The sequence below is a fragment of the Meriones unguiculatus genome, chromosome 15 (assembly GCF_030254825.1).
Source record: "Meriones unguiculatus strain TT.TT164.6M chromosome 15, Bangor_MerUng_6.1, whole genome shotgun sequence".
In the NCBI taxonomy this organism is placed as follows: Eukaryota; Metazoa; Chordata; class Mammalia; order Rodentia; family Muridae; genus Meriones; species Meriones unguiculatus.
Window position 1 is genome coordinate 65,012,867 of NC_083362.1, and position 18,733 is coordinate 65,031,599.

The following is an 18,733-nucleotide window of genomic DNA, read 5'->3' on the forward strand; positions in this document are numbered from 1 at the left end:
AGTGTACTGAAGGCTGAGGTAGGATGATTGCCATGAGTTTAATGCACACTTAGGCTAGTGACCTGAGGGCCAGCAGGTGTGACCTTGTAGAGAAAAAGAGAGGAGAGAGAGAATCATTCAGAATCATTACATTTCTTTAATGGTAAGAATCATAATGAAATCATCGCCATTGCTATAAAACGTTACCTTAAAAAAATAATTCTTCAGAAAGAATGGCTAGTTATACACTTTGTTTGACTCACTACGGGCCAGTTTCAGTTTCTCAGAAGAGCTTGGACCATGTGTTGAGCAAGAATGGAAGCAAGCGTATTTTCAGTCATTGTCGCTGGGGCAGCAAAGGAGTCACTGTATGCCCAACCCGGAAAATCCACCGTGTTCATTCATCCACCAGAGCAAAGGATTTGTTATGGTGGCCTTGACCCGTGAGCAAGTGGCCTTTTTTTTTCTTCAGTTTTCTTGGAGACAGGATCTTGATATGTAGTCCAGGCTGGACCGAAACTACTGTATAGTCCAAGCTGCCCTCAGACTTGTGGTGACCCTTCCACTGAGCCTGCCAAGTCCTGGGATTACGTGGGGTGAGCCACCCTGCCTGGCCTAGTTAAGTGGCTATTGGTTTAGGGTGAGAGTGCTTTAAAAGGAGGAGATGTTAAATGAGCACAAAGAATGCTCATAACTTTCCTAGTCCTTAAGGAACATTCTCCAAGTCAATGGGAATGGGGTATGAGCTTTCTACCATACAGCAATTTAAAACAACAGCAATAACAACAGTTGACACAAATTTTTACATATGCAACAAAATGAACAGAAGCCAGGAAGGGTGTGGTGGGGGCTTCCCTATATCCCTGAGGATACATTTCATTTTGCTGTGGAAAGCAGGAAGCCACTGATTATGTTCCCCCACAGCCTACAGGCAGAGAGTGGTGAATGATGGGACTCAGCTCACTTCTGCCTTCTCTCCCCTTTGTTTATAGACTGTGGCCCATGGATGTTTACAGCTTATACTCAGGGGTCCTCATGCCCTCTTCACTCAAAACCTCTCTAAAAACACTGTTACAGACACACCCAGAGGTGTGTCTCCTAGGAGATTCCAAATCTAGTCGTTGACGACAAAGATTCAATGTCAGTGGCACATTTGGGAGGTGTTCTTAAAAAAATCCGGATGAAAGTAAATTATTTAAGTTCATATCCTAGAGACTGGGGGGGGGGGCTTAATGGCTCAGCGATTGAACTGTGCAATTTTGAAGACTGGGGTTTGGATCCCAGCACCCACATAGCAAGCCCAGCATCCTGCAGACACACATAGCTCCATCTCTGAGGGAGGGAAACTTTCTTCTAGCCTCAGTGCCTTACACAGGGGTGTGCACCTGCAGACGTATTTGTGCATACATTTATACAACCAAAAAAGACCAAACATGTTGCGTTTACTTGTAAAATCTGTGTCCTTCCTCTCTGTTGTTTGCAGTGCCAGTGCCACTTTCTTTTGGTGAAAGTGAACTACTTAAACAAATTAGCAACCCTGAAGGCTCATGCTTCCAACTGTACCAGACTGAATGCTGAAATTAATGGGGTTAGCTGTACCATTATTCTATGCCAGAGGAATTTTCCAGTACAGCTTTGGCCTGATACCCTATTGGAAACCCATCTACGCTGTTGGTTTGTACATGAAATATAGAAAATGATCCTACTTCATACAGTGGTTACTGTTATTTGCTAGGTGCTAATAATTCTAGAGAAGTGGTCTTGAGTTTGGAGTTGCTAATGTCTCAATCTTCCTAATGCTATGGCCCTTTAATATAGTTCCTCATATTGTGGTGATCCCAACCATAAATTTTTGTTGCTACTTCATAACTGTAATTTTGCTACTGTTAGGAATTGTGATGTAAATATCTGAAGTATAGGATATCTGATATGTGACCCCTGTGAAAGGGTCATTCAGCCCCCAAGGGGTTGTGACCCACAGTTAGACTTTAACTGAACTTTAACCATAGTATGCATGTTTAATGAACTATCTCTATTTCACTTTTGAGAGGCAGTTGATTACCATGCAGTACACCACTGCGGAACTAGAATGCAAGTTTAGACATGAAGTTTCTAATGCTCATTAGTGGACCTGTTTCTCTGTACTTGCCTGTAACAGTGGTGGACTGATAGACAGATGACCTCAGAGGCTGAACACCGGAACATTTCTATATTTGTCTTCACAGCCACACACCCCCTGGCATGCTTTGTTCCACTAATTATACTTATATGTATTCTAGCATCAAATTATTTCATTTATAAAAAGTCGGTGGGTGGCTAGAGATGGGGAGAAGAGAAAAAGGAAAGGGGCAGGCCCAACCTGGTGATGTGCCTATATTTTCACCTGCTTAAGATTCGGAGGCAGGGGGAACCCTGGGTCAAGGCCAGCCTGAGCAACATGCAAAGCTCTGTCTCAAGTAGACCATGTTTTTGTCTCAAAGTAGACAAAAAACAAATGGCAGGAGTGAAATAATTTCCTTCTGCAGCTTGGAAGAGACTAGGAAGTTGAAAATGAGAAAGTGCCAAAACCACAGCTTTGCATGTTGTTTAAATGGAAATAGTATCTTTACCGCAATAACCTAATAACTAAAATATGAATGTAATGACTTTTTTAAAGATCTGTTTCACTAATTAATAATAAAAAAATTTAAAAAAAAAGATCTGTTTCACTAGGATTTCCTTCCTTCTTCTCCTCCTTCTCCCTTCCTCCCCTTTCTCTTTCAGGGTCTCAGGTAGCCCAGGCTAGCCTGGAACTCACTATATAGCCAGGTGATCTTGAACTTCTAATCCTTATGCTTCCACTGGAACCACTCCTGCTGGGATTCCACAATGCATGTGTGCACACACAGCATCTTCAGTTTGTGTGAGCCCTGCAGTTCAGATGTAGTCACGTGGTGCTATTTTTAGCTGCCATATTTAACTCAGGTGGAATGTAGCCACCTGTTGGTTAGTTATTGGGGGAGCACTGGGGTACTTTTCAGAGTACAGCTGTACCTCAGCTCATTTCTTTGGCATGATATTACTCGTCATTTTTGCTCCATTATGCAATGCTGTTGGTCTGGGGAAAGAAATATAATGGAAATGACAAGTTATGATTTGGGGGGATAAGTTTAATTAGCTATAGTGCATATACTCATATAAAATTGTAAATGCTGAAAATGGAGGGCATTCTGTTGTGTTAAAGGATTGTAGTTATTACCTCATTGCATGGACTTTTTTTTTTTCTTTTTAAGTAGAGTGGCTTGGTGTCTGATGTAGTTAAATTATGCCTTTTCTGACAAAACCAGTCAAATGAAGTTGCTAAATGTGGCCTAGACATCAAGATGTATTTTCATTCATGATGTGCATTGTGCTTCTTTTGAAACTCAGAAAAAGGGGACATTCCATTGGCTCATCAATCTGCTTACTCCCAATGGTTCTTAGTCTGTAGCATCTCACGCAGCCTGATATCATCTGAAATTTTTAAATGAAGCTAATAATATGAACATTTCATAAAGGCCCAGCTGTCATAATCTTAGGACAACAGAGGGGAAGTCAAAGTTTCCAAACAGCCCAACTTGTGGGAAGCAGACCAAACACAGACCCATAATCCCTATTACTAGGTAGCTGAGACAGGAAGATAACAAGTTTAAAGCTGGCCTGGGCTTCGGAGTGAGTTCAAGGCCAGCCTGGACATAAGCTACATAGTTAGACACTGTTTAGCTTAGTGATAGAGGACTCAGCTAGCACATGAAAGATATATTCAGTTCTCAGTTCTGCAAGAAGGAAGGCTAAGACAGATGGAGAGAAGGTAGGAAGAAAGAAAGAAGGAGGAAGAGAGAGGAGGCAGGATTGGTTCTGGTTTGTGTGTCAGAATGGCTTGTGGCTCACATGGCCCCAGCTGTGCACAGGTTGATATGAACATTAAGAACCAGGCGACAGGCTGAGGGAAGCAGTGAGGCCTAAGATCAGACCCTGAGTGACTAGAAGTGTTTTCTTTCCTCTCAGTCTTAGATTTCCCAGTTCTAAGCAAGAAGGTAACCGTAACTGAAGGATCCTCTCTTGGGCCTCCCCAGGGATCACGTGTCACGATGCCTGCAAAGCTCTGCTGCCCACGTGCTGGGAGGGTGCAGCAGACACGCAGGGCAGAAGCCCTCCTCGCCAGCTTGCTGAGAGCGTCGACTGTACCGAGCTTTCCCTGAGCAGGGATTCCCGCCACAATGTTAACCCGATTAAATTGTGAGAAAATAGACAAATGGCTCATTAAAAAAAAAAAAAAATCTCAGTTTCTGGAAGGACAGAGAGGAGGAGGCACACAGCTGTCGAGCGAGGGTTAGAGAAGCAAATACAGGCATGGCTAATGAAGCCCTTGACAGAGTTTGAATGTGGATCTTGTGCAAAATGTCGAACGATGGTCTGACTCTGTGGGTGTGATTGTGGTGGTATGCATGACACTTTCCCTCATTCTCTAGAAAATAAAATAGTTAGGGTGAGTCACATGACTAAGTTAGTGCCATCCATGCCCTACTTTCAGATGTATTTAGAGATGAGTGATATCATGCCTGTCATGGTGCTGCATGTCTTCAGCCCCAGCACGCAGGAGGCAGAGGCAGGAAGACTGTTTCAAGTTTAAGGCTAGCCAGGCCTACCCATTAGGTCTGGCCTCAGAACCAAACAGACAAATGAACAAACAGACAACGGCCCTAATCAGGAACTAGTTGGGTAACTTTGATAGATGGAATGCTCGTCTAGGAAGCACAAACGCTAGATTTGATCCCCAGCATAAAACAGGTAGGGTAGATGAACACCTGTAAGCCCAGCAGTTGGAAGTTAGAAGTAAGAGGATCCAAAGTCCATAGCCATTCTTGGCTACATAATGAGTTCCGGGCCAGCCTGGGCTACATGAGACCTTGTCTCAAAAAAAAAAAAAAAATTAAAAAGATAGTAATCCCTGTGTATGCTGCCGTGCACACAAAGCCCAGGGGAAGGGCTGAATGTCGCTGAGGGGGTGCAAGTACGTATGGTATTCTTTCTAAACAAAAAAGATAAGGAAGTGTGTTTTCTTTTAATGAAACTGAGTCCAACCCACAGAAGGGCAAAAATAGTTCACTTTGTCTAAAATCATCACCATGTACTGGAGAGTGAGGCACAGGCCAAAAGATTTCAGAAATAGAAGAAAAGGAAGGAATTCAATTTAAATTTTATTTATAAGACAGCAGATATTAAAGGAAGGAGTGATGTCAGGAGGACTCAGAGCAGACGTGGAGGAGACACGTTCCTATGTTGGGTTGACCAACGGCAGGCAGTTGTGGGAAAGTAGCTAAGATGTATGCAGAGACTAAAGACAGGAAAGCATTATTGTAGCACAGTTTGCAAGGATTTCTCTTGGCTACTTCCCCTGTCTGTTGAAAAGACGGTTTCTTTCCAGTATAAAGAAGAACATCATTTACATGGGACTTGTAGTTCCTTCTATCAGGAAGAAAAGGGAAGTCTGCAATGCCCTCCTCACACCATAAAAGTACAACCTGCAGTGTTTTAGGTTCCTTTAGCTCAGGATAATCCCTGTGCCGAAGCGGTAAACCACACGGTGTACTTACGGCACTTCGGCACCTAGTGTGACATGCTAACTGCTCATTGAAGGCTCATAAGTGAGTGTCTGTACTGCCATGGACCAGAGTACTCATGCATGTACACACACAGACTGCCTTTTGAACTTTCCATCAGAGACTGGATCTGGACTCAGGGTGCTCCCGGACCCCAAGTGTCTCCCCAGTCCCATGGACACTCACCTGTTATTTCTCTGGCAGTGCACCTTAAGAAGGGGCTTTCTGCATGAGACTAGGAGAGTCTCCCTGGTGTAGTGACACAAGTTTGTAACCCCAGTGCTTGAGAGGCCCAGACAGCTTGAGGCCAGCCTGGGGTACTTAATGAGTGACCACACAGGAACACTATCCAAAAGAAAAGAAAAATGGAGGGCTGTAACCCCGATGGAATCTTTCTACCTACAGACAAGCAGAATAAAGGTACTTTTTATTTTGAAAGATCGATTCTTTACTTCCCTGAGAAAAGTGTTAGCGTCCGTTTCCAATCCTCATGTACTAGTTCACAAAACTAGTGGCAGCATGATAGGCATCCTTGGAGGCAATGTCCTTTCACTGTGCTTTTCCCATTCTCCATCCCAGATAAACTTAGCACAGCACATGGAGATGAGCAGGACTGCTGTGAAAGGCCAGAGATGAGCAGCCAAATTGGAATAGTTGTGCAAAAGCTGAATTGAAAGCCGAAACACTGGAGCATGTCAGCCATGATGTGATGAAAACCCAGAATACACCAGGTGGTTTTGGCTATGGCCCAGCTAGCTTGGATCTTGAGCCTTTCTTACCTGTGAATGAGAGGCAGTTGTGGTAACCTCCCTACTTTGTTCTAGCATTTGATTTAATCACATCTGATAGATACCCATAAGCATTAATGTTTCCAGTAAAGGCTCACTGCAATTCCAAGATGCAAGAGTTGAACTGAACCCACACAGGGCCTTGTCCCCACTGCTCCCAGTTGTGTGGTTTTTGCCTCAGAGCTGATAGATGAGCTTGAGTTTTTTAGTCTAAGTATGGTCTCAATGGTCAAATTTTTGCTCTGTTACCTCTAGCTCATCCCTGAAAAACAACTGAGACTTTCTTACCTTCTAACTCAGTTTGGGAACCACTTAGGAACAGAAAGAAGGAGTGCTAGGCTTAAACATTAACTTCCTAGCGGAGGGGTGAGGGTGAGGATTGGAACCTTTATCATCTCAGAGAAAGACAAGGGGGCAATGGGCATAGTGCAAGGAGAGGTTCTTCTGATGAATTCACCAGAAAAGGGAACTCCGGGAAGAACCCACTGAAATGCAGTGAAACTTAGAAAGGGGGTAGGGCTGAACTTAGCCACAGTGTCGTTCCTAGGAGAGAAGATGCTCCAACCGAGAGGTCGCACTTCCTCCGACAGTAAGCTTGGCACGGCACACTCGCTCTCGGAGAGCACTGCCTCTCCGTCAGGCCCCACCGCATCTTGCACCTTTCGCATTGGCCTCTGTCACTGTCTTACTAGAGACCCCAGTTCTTTCTGTGAGACTCCGAGTTTGCTGGTCATCCCTGCTACAGATTTCTCAGTTGTCCTTCCCCAAAGTTTAGAACCACGAGGCAGCGTTGAGAAGATCGAGCTGTACCCTGTCAGCCCGCACCCAGGAAAAAGTAGTGCAGAGAGAAAGCTTAGAACGATCCAGGCTGCGCACTGTGTAGCCGAGGTTGGCCTGGGACTCGTGGTCCTCCGGCCTCTGCCTCCCGAGTGCTGAAACTACAGGCACACAGCAGCACCCCCGGTTTATTCCCACCAGTTCTCTCTGCTGTGTGTCAAAGGACTGATGTCCGCTGTGCATAAACTTGACTTCCAAAAAGCCAGGCGAGGTAGCGCACACCTCTAATCTCAGCACTCGGGAGCACTCGGCTCTGTGAGTTTGATGTCAGCCTGGTCTACAAAGCAAGTCCAGAACAGCCAAGTTTACACAGAGAAACCCTGTCTCGAAAACAAACAAACAAACAAAAAAGATCAAAGAAAACTACACACGAGCGTTTGGAGGCTCTGTCTGATGAAACACTCAGCAATTGAGGATGTGGGCGTGTCACTCCCTTCTCTGTGCCCCTCAATTCCCACATCCATGCTCTTTATCACTTGCTGCCACTTTATTCCTTCACGGTTGCTTAGTTCTTTCTTAAATAACTACCTCTGTTCCTGGCACAAGTTCACCATTGTATGTAGCTTGGAGAAAGAAAGCTTCCCCTCCCCCCCCCATAGCAGTTTACTGGCCTCAAGCTCAAGCTAACGACTTGAAGAAACAGTTTGCATCAAGGTTTGATGTTACGCATCCCGGCCATGGGCGCAGTGGCAGCATCCGGCCAGCAGGGGGTGCAGTGTATACAGGTCACAAAGACTTGTATTTCCAAACTCCCTAAAATTCTGAGATGACTTATTATATAAACGTTTTTTAAAATATGCACAGAAGCCGAGAGATTTATTTACAACTAATCAGCATTTTTTAAAATTATGCAGGTGAAATAAATTATTTTTTTCTTTGCGGAGCATTCATATGATACAGATAAAATTAACCTTTTCCCATCCCAGACTCTGTCCCCAGAGGGAAATGTTGATCATTCCAGATTTTTCCTGCGCACTGAAAATACTGGTGCACCTAAAAAATATAATTTTTTATAGATAATATCATACTTCATTTTGCAACTTTCCTTGGACATTTTAGACATCCTGTGTGACACATTGTTTGTTCTTGCTTTTGGAAAGATAGCTGCCCAGGACTGCAGTGAATAACGTGGCTCAGCTTATGTAACTGTTTTCCTAATGAGCTGTGGTTGCTTTCAGTTTTGTCATTTTTATGACTTTCTCTCGAACAGAGGCTTCACTGTAAAGAAACGTGACACTTTCAATTGATTCGAAAGTTTTTTTTTTAAAAGAGTCAGAATAGAGGGATGCCACGTGACCCGAGCATTTCACAGTCAGTCACAGTAAGAACACTGTGATCTGGCTGTCAGCTCTGCCCGGGGGAGAAGGAGGGTGACGTGGCGCAGCACCGCCCACCCCGCACACAGCTGCAGCCGGCACAGCAGCGCGTTTGACTCACAAGTCAAACCCCCGGGAGAGTGACAGCCCAGTGTCTGCTGAGGAGGGGAACTCTCTCTCTGTTGTCAAGTGCGATGGTGTGACTGAGTTAGGCAGCCAGTGAGCTGAGGAGAACGCTGGAGCCAGCTGGCTGGAGGAATGCCGATTGGCAGCCCCGGCCCTCAGCTGCCCACGGGAGACACAGGCTGCCGTGGAGGGGCGGCTGCTTGGAGGGTGATGCTTGCTCTGTTTTCCACAGTTGGCCGCCCCATCCCCGCTCAACAGACCCTGCACCCGACCCCGCAGCCCACTGAGGAGCTGCCCCAGACCTCCATGAGGGAGCTGAGGGACTATTCAATGAGCACAAACGGAAGTATGGTATTCCAGAGCCCCAAACTCTGGTTTTTAAATGACCGCTGCCCCGGAGGCACAAAATAAGTTCTCTGTGGCGTTTTTTTGTTTGTTTGTTTTGCCTATAGAATCAAATTGCAGCTGAAAGGTGTTAGTGATGGAGATCGCGGCTGGTATTTTGTACTGTGGTAAATAAAAGTACAGTAAATGGAGAGCCGAGGTTGTAGCCCAGTGCTAGCATGCTTGCCCAGAGTGGCTAAGGCCCCAAGTTGAATCCTAACACTGGAAAATAAAAATACACCAAATGATTACGGGGCTGAAGATGACTAAGACTTAAGACTCTTCTGAATTCAGGGAGACTAGTTAGTTCTTCAGTTTCCTAAAAGGTTTCTAATTACTCACGTGCTCAGAGCAAAAGCAAAATGCCAACTCCAGAGCGCCTCTGGGCTCTGAGCACGAGGTGGCTTAGTTAGGGTGGCGTCCTCACTGGCCAGGGCAGCTGTTCAGCACAGCTGAACATTCAGAGACCAACCGTGTAACTTGCCATGTAGAAATCGGAAGAGACGGGCTCCGCTTACTGAATAAAGTCAGTTTTAACACGAGGTCCTTTACGTCACAACAATTCCTATTTATTTTATTTTTTTAATAGATCAGTGCAGAATTGTTGTGCTGTTTTTGAAGCAGGATTGGTCTGCCGCTTGGGATCCCATATGGACAAGAGCCAGTGTCGTCTCTCTTTACACCCAGAAACAGGCATATTTGCAACGAAAAAGCAAGTCTATTTGGAAGATGGTGTCGCATGGTGGGCATGCTGTAGGGTGTTGGAGATACGGTATGCAATAGAAGGCCTTGTAATTCCTCTCCCTTCTCACTTAAGACAAACTCTGAAAGAAAACGAAACAAACAAACAAACAAAATGCCCTCTCCGCTTGGTACTGTCCAGGCCACAGTTCGGCAGAGCTGGGCCTCTGCTCGCTAGTATGTTCCTGGTGCCCAGTGCAGCTTGGGGCAATCAGAGGGCATAAAATAAGTACTTGCCCAGTGGGTGTAACAGATACCTGCTAGAATGTGAAGGTTTTGTTTTTTTTTTTTTAAGGCTGTTTCATAATAACGAAACCTGTTATAAGCCAAGACCCAATGAAACAGGAAGTCTTCTTATTATCTACTTGGCCCACACCGATAATCAACAATCCTACGCATTGCTGTAGGCAAGTCAGGTTTCGGCTGTTTACTCACTGCACCTTAGGTGAGAAGAATGGGACTGAAAACAATGTCCTTTCCAAACGCCCCCTTGGCTGGGTGCTTGCTTCTTCATCCCTGCACTTTAGCTACTTGGGAGGAAGTCCATCCAATTGCAGTTCATTCCTCTGCCTTGAGGCTTCAGGTTCTGAAATGTAAAGTCCTGGGAAGGAGCGAGCCTGGAATATGTCCAGCAACAATAACACAGTGCCATAGGAGGGCTGCAGAGACAGCCTTTCAAGTGTGAGGGCTCGAGCGGCAGCACCTAGGACCTACATAAAAAGCAAGGCCTGGTGGTGTGTGTCCTTAGAATCCCAGCCCTGAGGAGATAAGACAAATAGACCTCAGGAGCTCCCAGGCAAGGCAGACTAGTAAGAGACCTCAGCTTGGAAAACATGGAGGACAGCACCTGTGGAAGGACAGCAGAGACTATCGTCTGGCCTCCATGCACATGTGTCTGCATGCATATATGCATACTACACACACACACACACACACACACACACACAAAACATGCTACATAGCAGCAAGAGCAGGAACATTTTTCACACAGGAGCTCATAATCCTTCCCAGCTGTTCCATTGCCCCAAAGCTTTGGAATCCATTATTTTGCCAATGGATTCTATAAGAAAGCAGGCTGAGCAAGCCATGGGAAGCAAGCCAGTAAGCAGCACCCCTCCATGGCCTCTGCATCAGCTGTGGCCTCCAGGTTCCAGCTTGAGTTACTGTCCTGATTTCCTTTCTTGACAAACTGTGATGTGGAAGTATAATCCATTATTTTGCTGCTTACTGGCTTGCTTCCCATGGCTTGCTCAGCCTGCTTTCTTATAGAATCCAAGACCACCAGCCCAGGGATGGCCCCACCCACAATGGGCTGGGCCCTTTCCCACCAATCACTAATTAAGCTGTTATAGACCCATGAATCCATCCTTTAAAGAAGTTTCTCGAAAGCCCAGCATTGTGATTTCTTGATTTCACAGGGGCCTGAATCATAACAGCACCTTTCATGAGGAGGCCAGGCTGGCCACCCATCGTCGGCTGGATTCCCCAGTAGGCAGATGAAGCACAGGCTTGGCAAAGCAGAGTCTGCAAATTGAGAAAAATTCTCTACGTCAATTTATACAAATTTTGATCTTAAAAAAAAATGTAGACATAAGTGACTTGAAACTTGGTGCGTGGAATGTTATTTCCAGTATCTGCAGAAGAGGGTAGGCTTACTCCTTAACTTCTTGGGGTCACCTGAAGGCTAAATTAAGCCTTGCCAGTCATCTTTCAGATTCGCAGAGCACAGCTGTAAATCCCACGTGGTCCTACAGGTGGCAAGTGAAGGTTTTGTAAGGAATTTTACCATCATGCAAATGCCATGTTAGTTAGTTAGTTAGTTAGTTAGTTAGTTAGTTCACTAGCATGGTTTCACAGAGGTCTCTCCAGTTGTCAAGGCTCTGTTTACCGTACAATCACACGTAGAGTTTAAACAGCAAGGGAAACCAAACAGAACGGACAAAAATCACCTCAGGGCCACAAATAGCCACCAGAGGGTTGCCTTGGGGAAAATGTATGTGTGTGTTGTTTGGCTTGTGCATTTGTTTCCCCTAAGTGTTCCTTGCATGCCAAGTGGAGCTTGAGTCATTCATTTCCTTTGCTTACAGCTAGAAGTTTGTAGAACTGTCAATTCCTCCTATTCCTGCTTCCCTAAAAGGGTGCAGCTTCTAGGCTTCAGGAGGCCAGGCAGCTTCGCTCTCTCCCAGGGGAACCACTGTGAGGCTGTAGTCCAGTGAAAGCCTTCGGACACTGCCTTGAAAATAGAAGACTGGAGTGACCCCTTGTCATAGGTAGCAACTTCAAAGTGAGGTCATCACTCTTCATTTCTGTGGAGACGAAATCCAGCTGTTACATCTCCAGCCTCGCCTCTCTTGCTGCAGGCTGCAAAAGAGGGCCATGAGGGTGAGGACAGCGTGGCATGCACTCTGTATTCTTTCCTAAGAGAGGGCTAGGCTGGGCATGGTGCCAGATGCCTCTAATCTTAGCAGTCAGGAGGCTGCTGCAGGATAATCACTGTGAGTTCCAGACCAGCCTGGGCTACACAGTAAGTCTCAGACCATTCTGGGCTACAGAGTGAGATGAGGAAAGGAAGGTAAGAGAGAGGAAGGGAGAAAGGTTACTTACTCTGACTGTCTCTGGGATTTGCTGGTCAGTTATTTGTAACCAAAAGTGGCTAGTTGTTATATTTGTACTCTGTGTGTGTGTGTGTGTGTGTGTGTGTGTGTGTGTGTGTGTATGCATTTCATCAGACTAACTGGCCAGTCAGCTCCCAGCCACCTCCTGTCTCTACCTGCCCGATGTCGGCACAGCAGCCATACCATCACACCCCGTTTTTTGTGTGGGTGTCAGGGATCATAGCTCAGTGCTCATGCTACAAAATATGTGTAAAAGGGTAGGGCATGAAGCCAAGAGTGCTGGCTCATTCCTATAATCCCAACACAAGACGACTGCTGTGACATCATTTATTACTTGTTAAAATTCTTTTTTTAGGAGTGATGAACTTTTATATTACCTACATTGCATATGCTCCTGGGTGTTTCTAAATAGCTCTCTGATTAAGAGCTTAAGTAACAAATGTGCTTTTATGTCCAAGTGATAAATGTGTTTGTATCAGTTTGGGGGTTGGTTTTATAATCGTTTTTAAAGACTTGTTTTTATTTTTATTTATGTGTTGATCTATCTCTCTCTCTCTCTCTCTCTCTCTCTCTCTGTGTGTGTGTGTGTGTGTGTGTGTGTATGAGTGCAGTGCCTGTGGAGTCCAGACAGTGTTGGACCCCTGAAACAAGTTACAAGTATTTGAGAGCCACCTATCAAACTCAGGTCTGCTGGAAGAGCAGTAAGGCTCTTAAATGATGAGCCATACAGAGAGCATTTCAGAAGAGGGACAGGAAGGTTGTAAGAGCCAGAGGATGAGGGAGTTTACTGAGAATGTGTCTCCTAGAGATGTTAGAAGCAACACCCATAAAGTCTCAGCAAACCACTCAACGTGAGCTGAATGAGGACAACATTAGACATGGTAAGGCGGGCAAGGGAAAGCCCCTGAGGCCTCAACTCTACACAAAGAACTACAGGAAACTAAAGAAGACTGAGAATGGAAGAAATAATCTTCCCCAGGGAGGAGCATATCAATTGGTCATCCAATACCAAATGGTCACCCTGAAAACATATGTACAAGTAACATGATACAGACTGAGCAGGGCATATGTATGTATTAAGGAATACATATACAAATATGAATACAGCAACAAGTAATGGGAAAAAAGGCCATGAATTTGAAAGAGGGGTCTCTGGGAGAGTTTAGAAGGATGGGACAAATGTTGTAATTGTAACATAATCTCTAAAATAATAATGAAATATTCAACAATTTTAAAGATAAAAAAACGATGAGCTGTCTTAGAGTTACTATTGCTGTGATGAAACACCATGATCCAAAGCAAGCTGGGGGGAGGGGAGCTAGAGAGATGGCTCAGAGGTTAAGAGTATTGACTGTTCTTCCATAAGACTCTGAGTTCAATACCCAGAAACCGCATGTTGGCTCATAACCTTCTATAATGAGATAGGATGCCCTCTTCTGGCATGCAGGCAGAATACTTTATAAATAATAAAGAAATCTTTAAAAAAAAAAAAGTAAACTGGGGAGGAAAGCATTTATTTGGCTTATACTTCCACATCACAGTTTGTCAAGAAAGGAAAGCAGGACAGTAACTCAAGCTGGAACCTGGAGGCCACAGCTGATGCAGAGGCCATGGAGGGGTGCTGCTTACTGGCTTGCTTCCCATGGCTTGCTCAGCCTGCTTTCTTATAGAATCCAAGACCACCAGCCCAGGGATGGCCCCACCCACAATGGGCTGGGCCCTTCCCCACCAATCACTAATTAAAATAATGTTCTACAGTCAGATCTTATGGAAGTGTTTTCTCAGTTGAAGTTCACTCCTTATAGATGTCTCTAGCTTGTGTCAAGTTGACATGAAACTAGGCAGCACATGAACTATCTCTCTAACACCCTTGTCGGTTTGTTGGTTTGTTTTTAGTGTTTAGTGTGTGTGTGTTATACTAGTTTGCATGGGTGTGGGCAGGCATTCGTGCATGTAGCTGCTCATATGTGTGGAGGCCTTCGGGCATCTTTCCAACCTCACTCTCATTTTCTGAGACAGGGTCTCTCACTGACTGTGAAGCCCATCTATTTACCGAGGCTATCTTCACCTGCCAGGCTGGGTTATATGAGTAGGCTGCCGCCCATGGGTTTTCGAAGGGTCCTGGGAATCTAAACTCAGATCCTCATTGTTTTACTTAGGGTTTCTGTTGCTGTGATGAAACACCATGGCCAAAAAAGCAAGCTGGGGAGGAAAGGGCTTATTCTGCTTGCACTTCCACGTCTCTGAAGAAAGTCAGAGCAGGAACTCAAACAAGGTAGGAACCTGGAGCAGACGCTGGTGCAGACAGCCTGGAGGAATGTTTGCTGTCTTGTTAGGATAATCTCTTTTGCACTGGGTAAATGTTGTCTTTGTATTATGCAAATGCTGATTCAGAGAGTTGAGAACAGGCCAGGTTTTGGTATTGTTATTTGTAGGAAGCATCACCTGTCTCAAAGGTTTGTAAGCATCTTCTCCGTCACCTCCTGATTGGTTTAATAAATTGCTGAATGACCTATAGCAGGCAGGAGAGGATAGGTGGGATTTCTGGGCAAATATAGAGATGCCACAAAAGAATCAGGTGTGGGGGTGTGGGGTTCACCAGCCAGATGACAAGGAAGAAACAGGGGAGAGACCGGGGAAGGGTAAGGAGCCATGTGGTAGTACATAGATGACTATAAACAGGTTAATTTAAGTTATACAAGCCAGTTGGGAACAAGCCTAAGCTAAGGCCAAGCTTTCATATATAAATAAAAAGTCTCCACGTCACTACGGGGGCAGCTGGCGGGTCAAGAAAGTCCAGTGATACTGGCTTGCTCAGCCTGCTTTTTTATAGACTCCAAAGCTACCAGCCCAGGGATAGCACCACTCACGATGGGCTGGACACTTCCGAATGGATCACTAATTAAGAAAATTCCCTACAGGCTTGCATATAGCCCAATCCTTTTTTGTTGGTGGTGGTGGTATGTTTTTCTGTTTTGATTTGGTTTGGTTTGGTTTGATTCTGTTTCTCAAGACAGGGTTTCTCTGTGTAGACCTGGGTGTTCTTGAACTTGCTCTGTAGACCAGGCTGGCCTTGAACTCACAGAGATACCCCTGCCTCTGCCTCCCAAGTGCTGGGATTAAAGGCATGCACCACACCACTAGTTACATACAGCCCAATCTTATGGAAGCACTTTATTTATTGAGGTTCCCTCCTATCAGGTGACTCTAGCTTGTGTCACGTTGACCTAAAACTAGCCAGCACACTCATGCTTTCACAGTAGGCACTTTACCAACAAAGGCTTCTGCCCAACGCCCGCTTTGTTTTTTGAGTCTCGTGTATTTCAGGATGGGCTTGATCTTGCTGTGTAGCTAAGAATGACCTTACACCTACGATCCTCCTATAGCTACCTGAGTACTAGTTGGCCAAGCACTCAACTATGTGGGCCCCAGCTGGATAAGATACTGGACAGTCTGGGCTGGCGCTCAATTGATAGAAAGCTTACCTAACGATCCTCTTTCTAAGATTTCTGCGTGGTTAATAGCTGGTTTTAGAAAAGCTATAGAAATTAGCAGTTATTCCCATGAAAACCATCACTTGGGGACATGGATGGAGCTCAGTTAGTGGAGTATTTTCCTGGCATACACAAAGCTCTACATCCCATCCCCAGCTCTCACACAAACCATTAAAGGTGGTGCATGCCTGTAGTCCTGGCATTCAGAAGGTGGGGGAAAACGATCAGAAGTTTAAGGTCATCCACAACTACAGTGAGGAGTTTGAAGCCAGCCTGGGATATGAGAAGCCCAGTCTCAAAGCAAACAAACAAAAAGAATAAAAGGTCATTTATAGTTTTCAGAATTAGTTCATAAGGGGAGATCCACTAGCTTGTTCATCTTAATTATTCTTTAAAAAAATCAAACACATTACTTGCAAGGAAATGTATGGGTTTTACTGTTTTATAGATTAAACACACATTTATTTATTATCCATTTATTTGTGGGGAAGGGCCAGACAGAATAAGGGACAGCAGCAGGTACTTGGAATGAATATGGAGGTCATGGAACACATGGGTAGGGAGCAGAGAACAGCCTGCAGAAGTCAGTTCTCTTCTGTGGGGACCAAACTCTTTGGGTCACTAGTCTTGGCAGGAAGCTCCTTTCCCCCTGAATCATTCTTTTGGCCTCTCTAGAGAACTTTAAATAAAAAGGGAAGATACACCCCCAATGTGGGTCAGACCATCCCGTGGGCTGGGATCCTGGACTGAATAGAGAGGGGAAGAGAAGAAAAGTGGTCTTAAAACCAGCTGGCTTGGAGCTCACCATCCTCCAGCTCTACCTCTGGAGTGGTGGGATTGTAGTCGTGAGCTGCTACTCCTTGGCTGAAATCAGCTTTTCGGTGTTTTACGTATGTGTGAGATTACACAGCGATTGTCCTATGCCTGGCTATTCCTGTCACGTTTCTGAACCCCTCCCACACCAGGAACCCCATGGACATGGCAGCCACCCTCTGCTCTGGGAACAGCACCTGGGCATTCATTTGGGGAGCAAAATGTTATGTTCACCACTAAAAGGGGGAAGTGTGAGAAAATTTCATAAGTGGACCAATTTGTTGATAAAGCTGAATCTGTAGAAGGTAAACACCTCTTTGGTTGAAAGTCTTGATTTTCCCTATAGCGAATCTTACACAGGGCATTAGCTAAGGATAGTCATTTTCCCGAACCATATCTTAAAGTTCATTTTATTTCCCCCACGTGTATGTGTACTCCTGCAATTACCTGTCAGCATTTTCTTTCCACAAAGCAGTTGCTCTGTGTTCTGGTTTTTCAAAAAGAATTCCCTTGTTTCATACTTCCTTCCTTGCTTTCCAGTGAAAGTCCTAGAATCTTTGTAGCAGGGAAGCTCATCCTTCAATGAATCCACAAGTATAGAACTTAGTGGGATGACAGTTTTTAGCAGGATTTTCATAAAGATTTTTACATTAAATATATACCAATGGAGACTGGAGAGATGGTTCGGCAGTTAAGATCACATACTGCTCTTACAGAGGACTAGAGCCCAATTCCCAGCACCCAGAGGATCTAATGTCCTCTTCTGCCCTTTGTGCACATCTGCTCATGCACAAACCTACACTTAGACACACACAGAGACACAATTAAAATAAAACAAACCTCCAAATGCATACATATGTATACATTCTGTACATAAGAATTAATGCTTTGTATATTTATACAGTATGTGTGCTTTTGTGTGATGATATATTGTTATTATATATTTAAAAATAGGCCACTCATACGACAAATCTGGTATGAAAGATATTTATTTGGGGGAAGGGAATCACAAAAGAGTTAGGGCCTGAGTGAGCCATGAGGGCAGAGACAGAGAGAGGCAGAGGGACAGAGAAACAAAAACAGAGAGTAAGAGTGAGAAGTAAGCCCCTGTGGATGGCGACCAATGATGACATCACAGGTGCCTAAGCAACCTGGAAGTGGGCCAGAATACACTTTTAAACATCTTTGAAAGCCAATCATGATGGCACATACCTGTAATTCAACCCTCAGGAGATTGGAGCAGAGAAACTGTAGATTTAAGGCCAGCCTGGGCTACATAGAAAGATGAGGAAGAAGGAAGAGCCGAGAGAGTAAAAGAAGGGAAAAAGAGCATTGAGGGAGAAAGGGAAAGGGGAAAGGATGAAGAAAAGATAGAAAGGAGCTAGGGAAAGAGGTGAGAGGTTGATTTCTAGTTTAGGCCGGAGGCAACGTTTCTCTTTATCTTTCCTCATGACACGGCTCGCTGTGCCTGGACAAAGCTTTAGCCAGAGACAGTGGGTGAACGTGCCATCCAGGGAGGACTTTGACGAACAGCGCACCTACCCTGCATCCACTTTTCAGCCTCCTTTTTCTTCTTATTTTTGTTCTTTTCACGTTGCTGTCTGCTCTGTCCACAGTCTCGGGTAAAGGGAAATGAAAGGATGACAAAGGGAGAGAGGACAGCAGAATTGCAAATGCTATTGACTGACAGGTGCAAAGCCAAGGACGATGAAGGTGAGGATGAGGGCAAAGGACGCATGGTGAGGAGCAGAAGGTTTCCCGGCTCTGTGCACGTTCTACATTAAAGAATCTAACACATCCCTCTCCACGGCGCCCTGGTCCCAAAGACCTTCCTTTCAGCCACGCATGACAGGAGCACACTTGGTGCTGCCTGTGTGAAATGTTATTCCAGTTTTATTTTTTTAATTTTCTCTTTTAAAATTTAATATTTTTGTCACCATTACTAATCATGCTTGGAAATTGAACCCCAGAGCCTGGAATATGCTAGACACTCGCCCTACCACCGAGGTGTAACTTATT

At 44.9% G+C, this 18,733-nt stretch overlaps 1 protein-coding gene across 1 annotated transcript; it reads left to right on the top strand.

Annotated features, from left to right (window-relative positions):
- Nucleotides 1–212: 212 nt before the first annotated feature.
- On the top strand, nt 213–9,053 carry Mogat1 (monoacylglycerol O-acyltransferase 1). The gene is given in 7 exon segments (XM_021638597.2): nt 213–311; nt 313–375; nt 377–422; nt 1,463–1,525; nt 1,528–1,653; nt 8,900–8,986; nt 8,989–9,053. Coding segments are annotated over 7 exon segments (549 nt in total).
- The last annotated feature ends 9,680 nt before the right edge of the window (nt 9,054–18,733 follow it).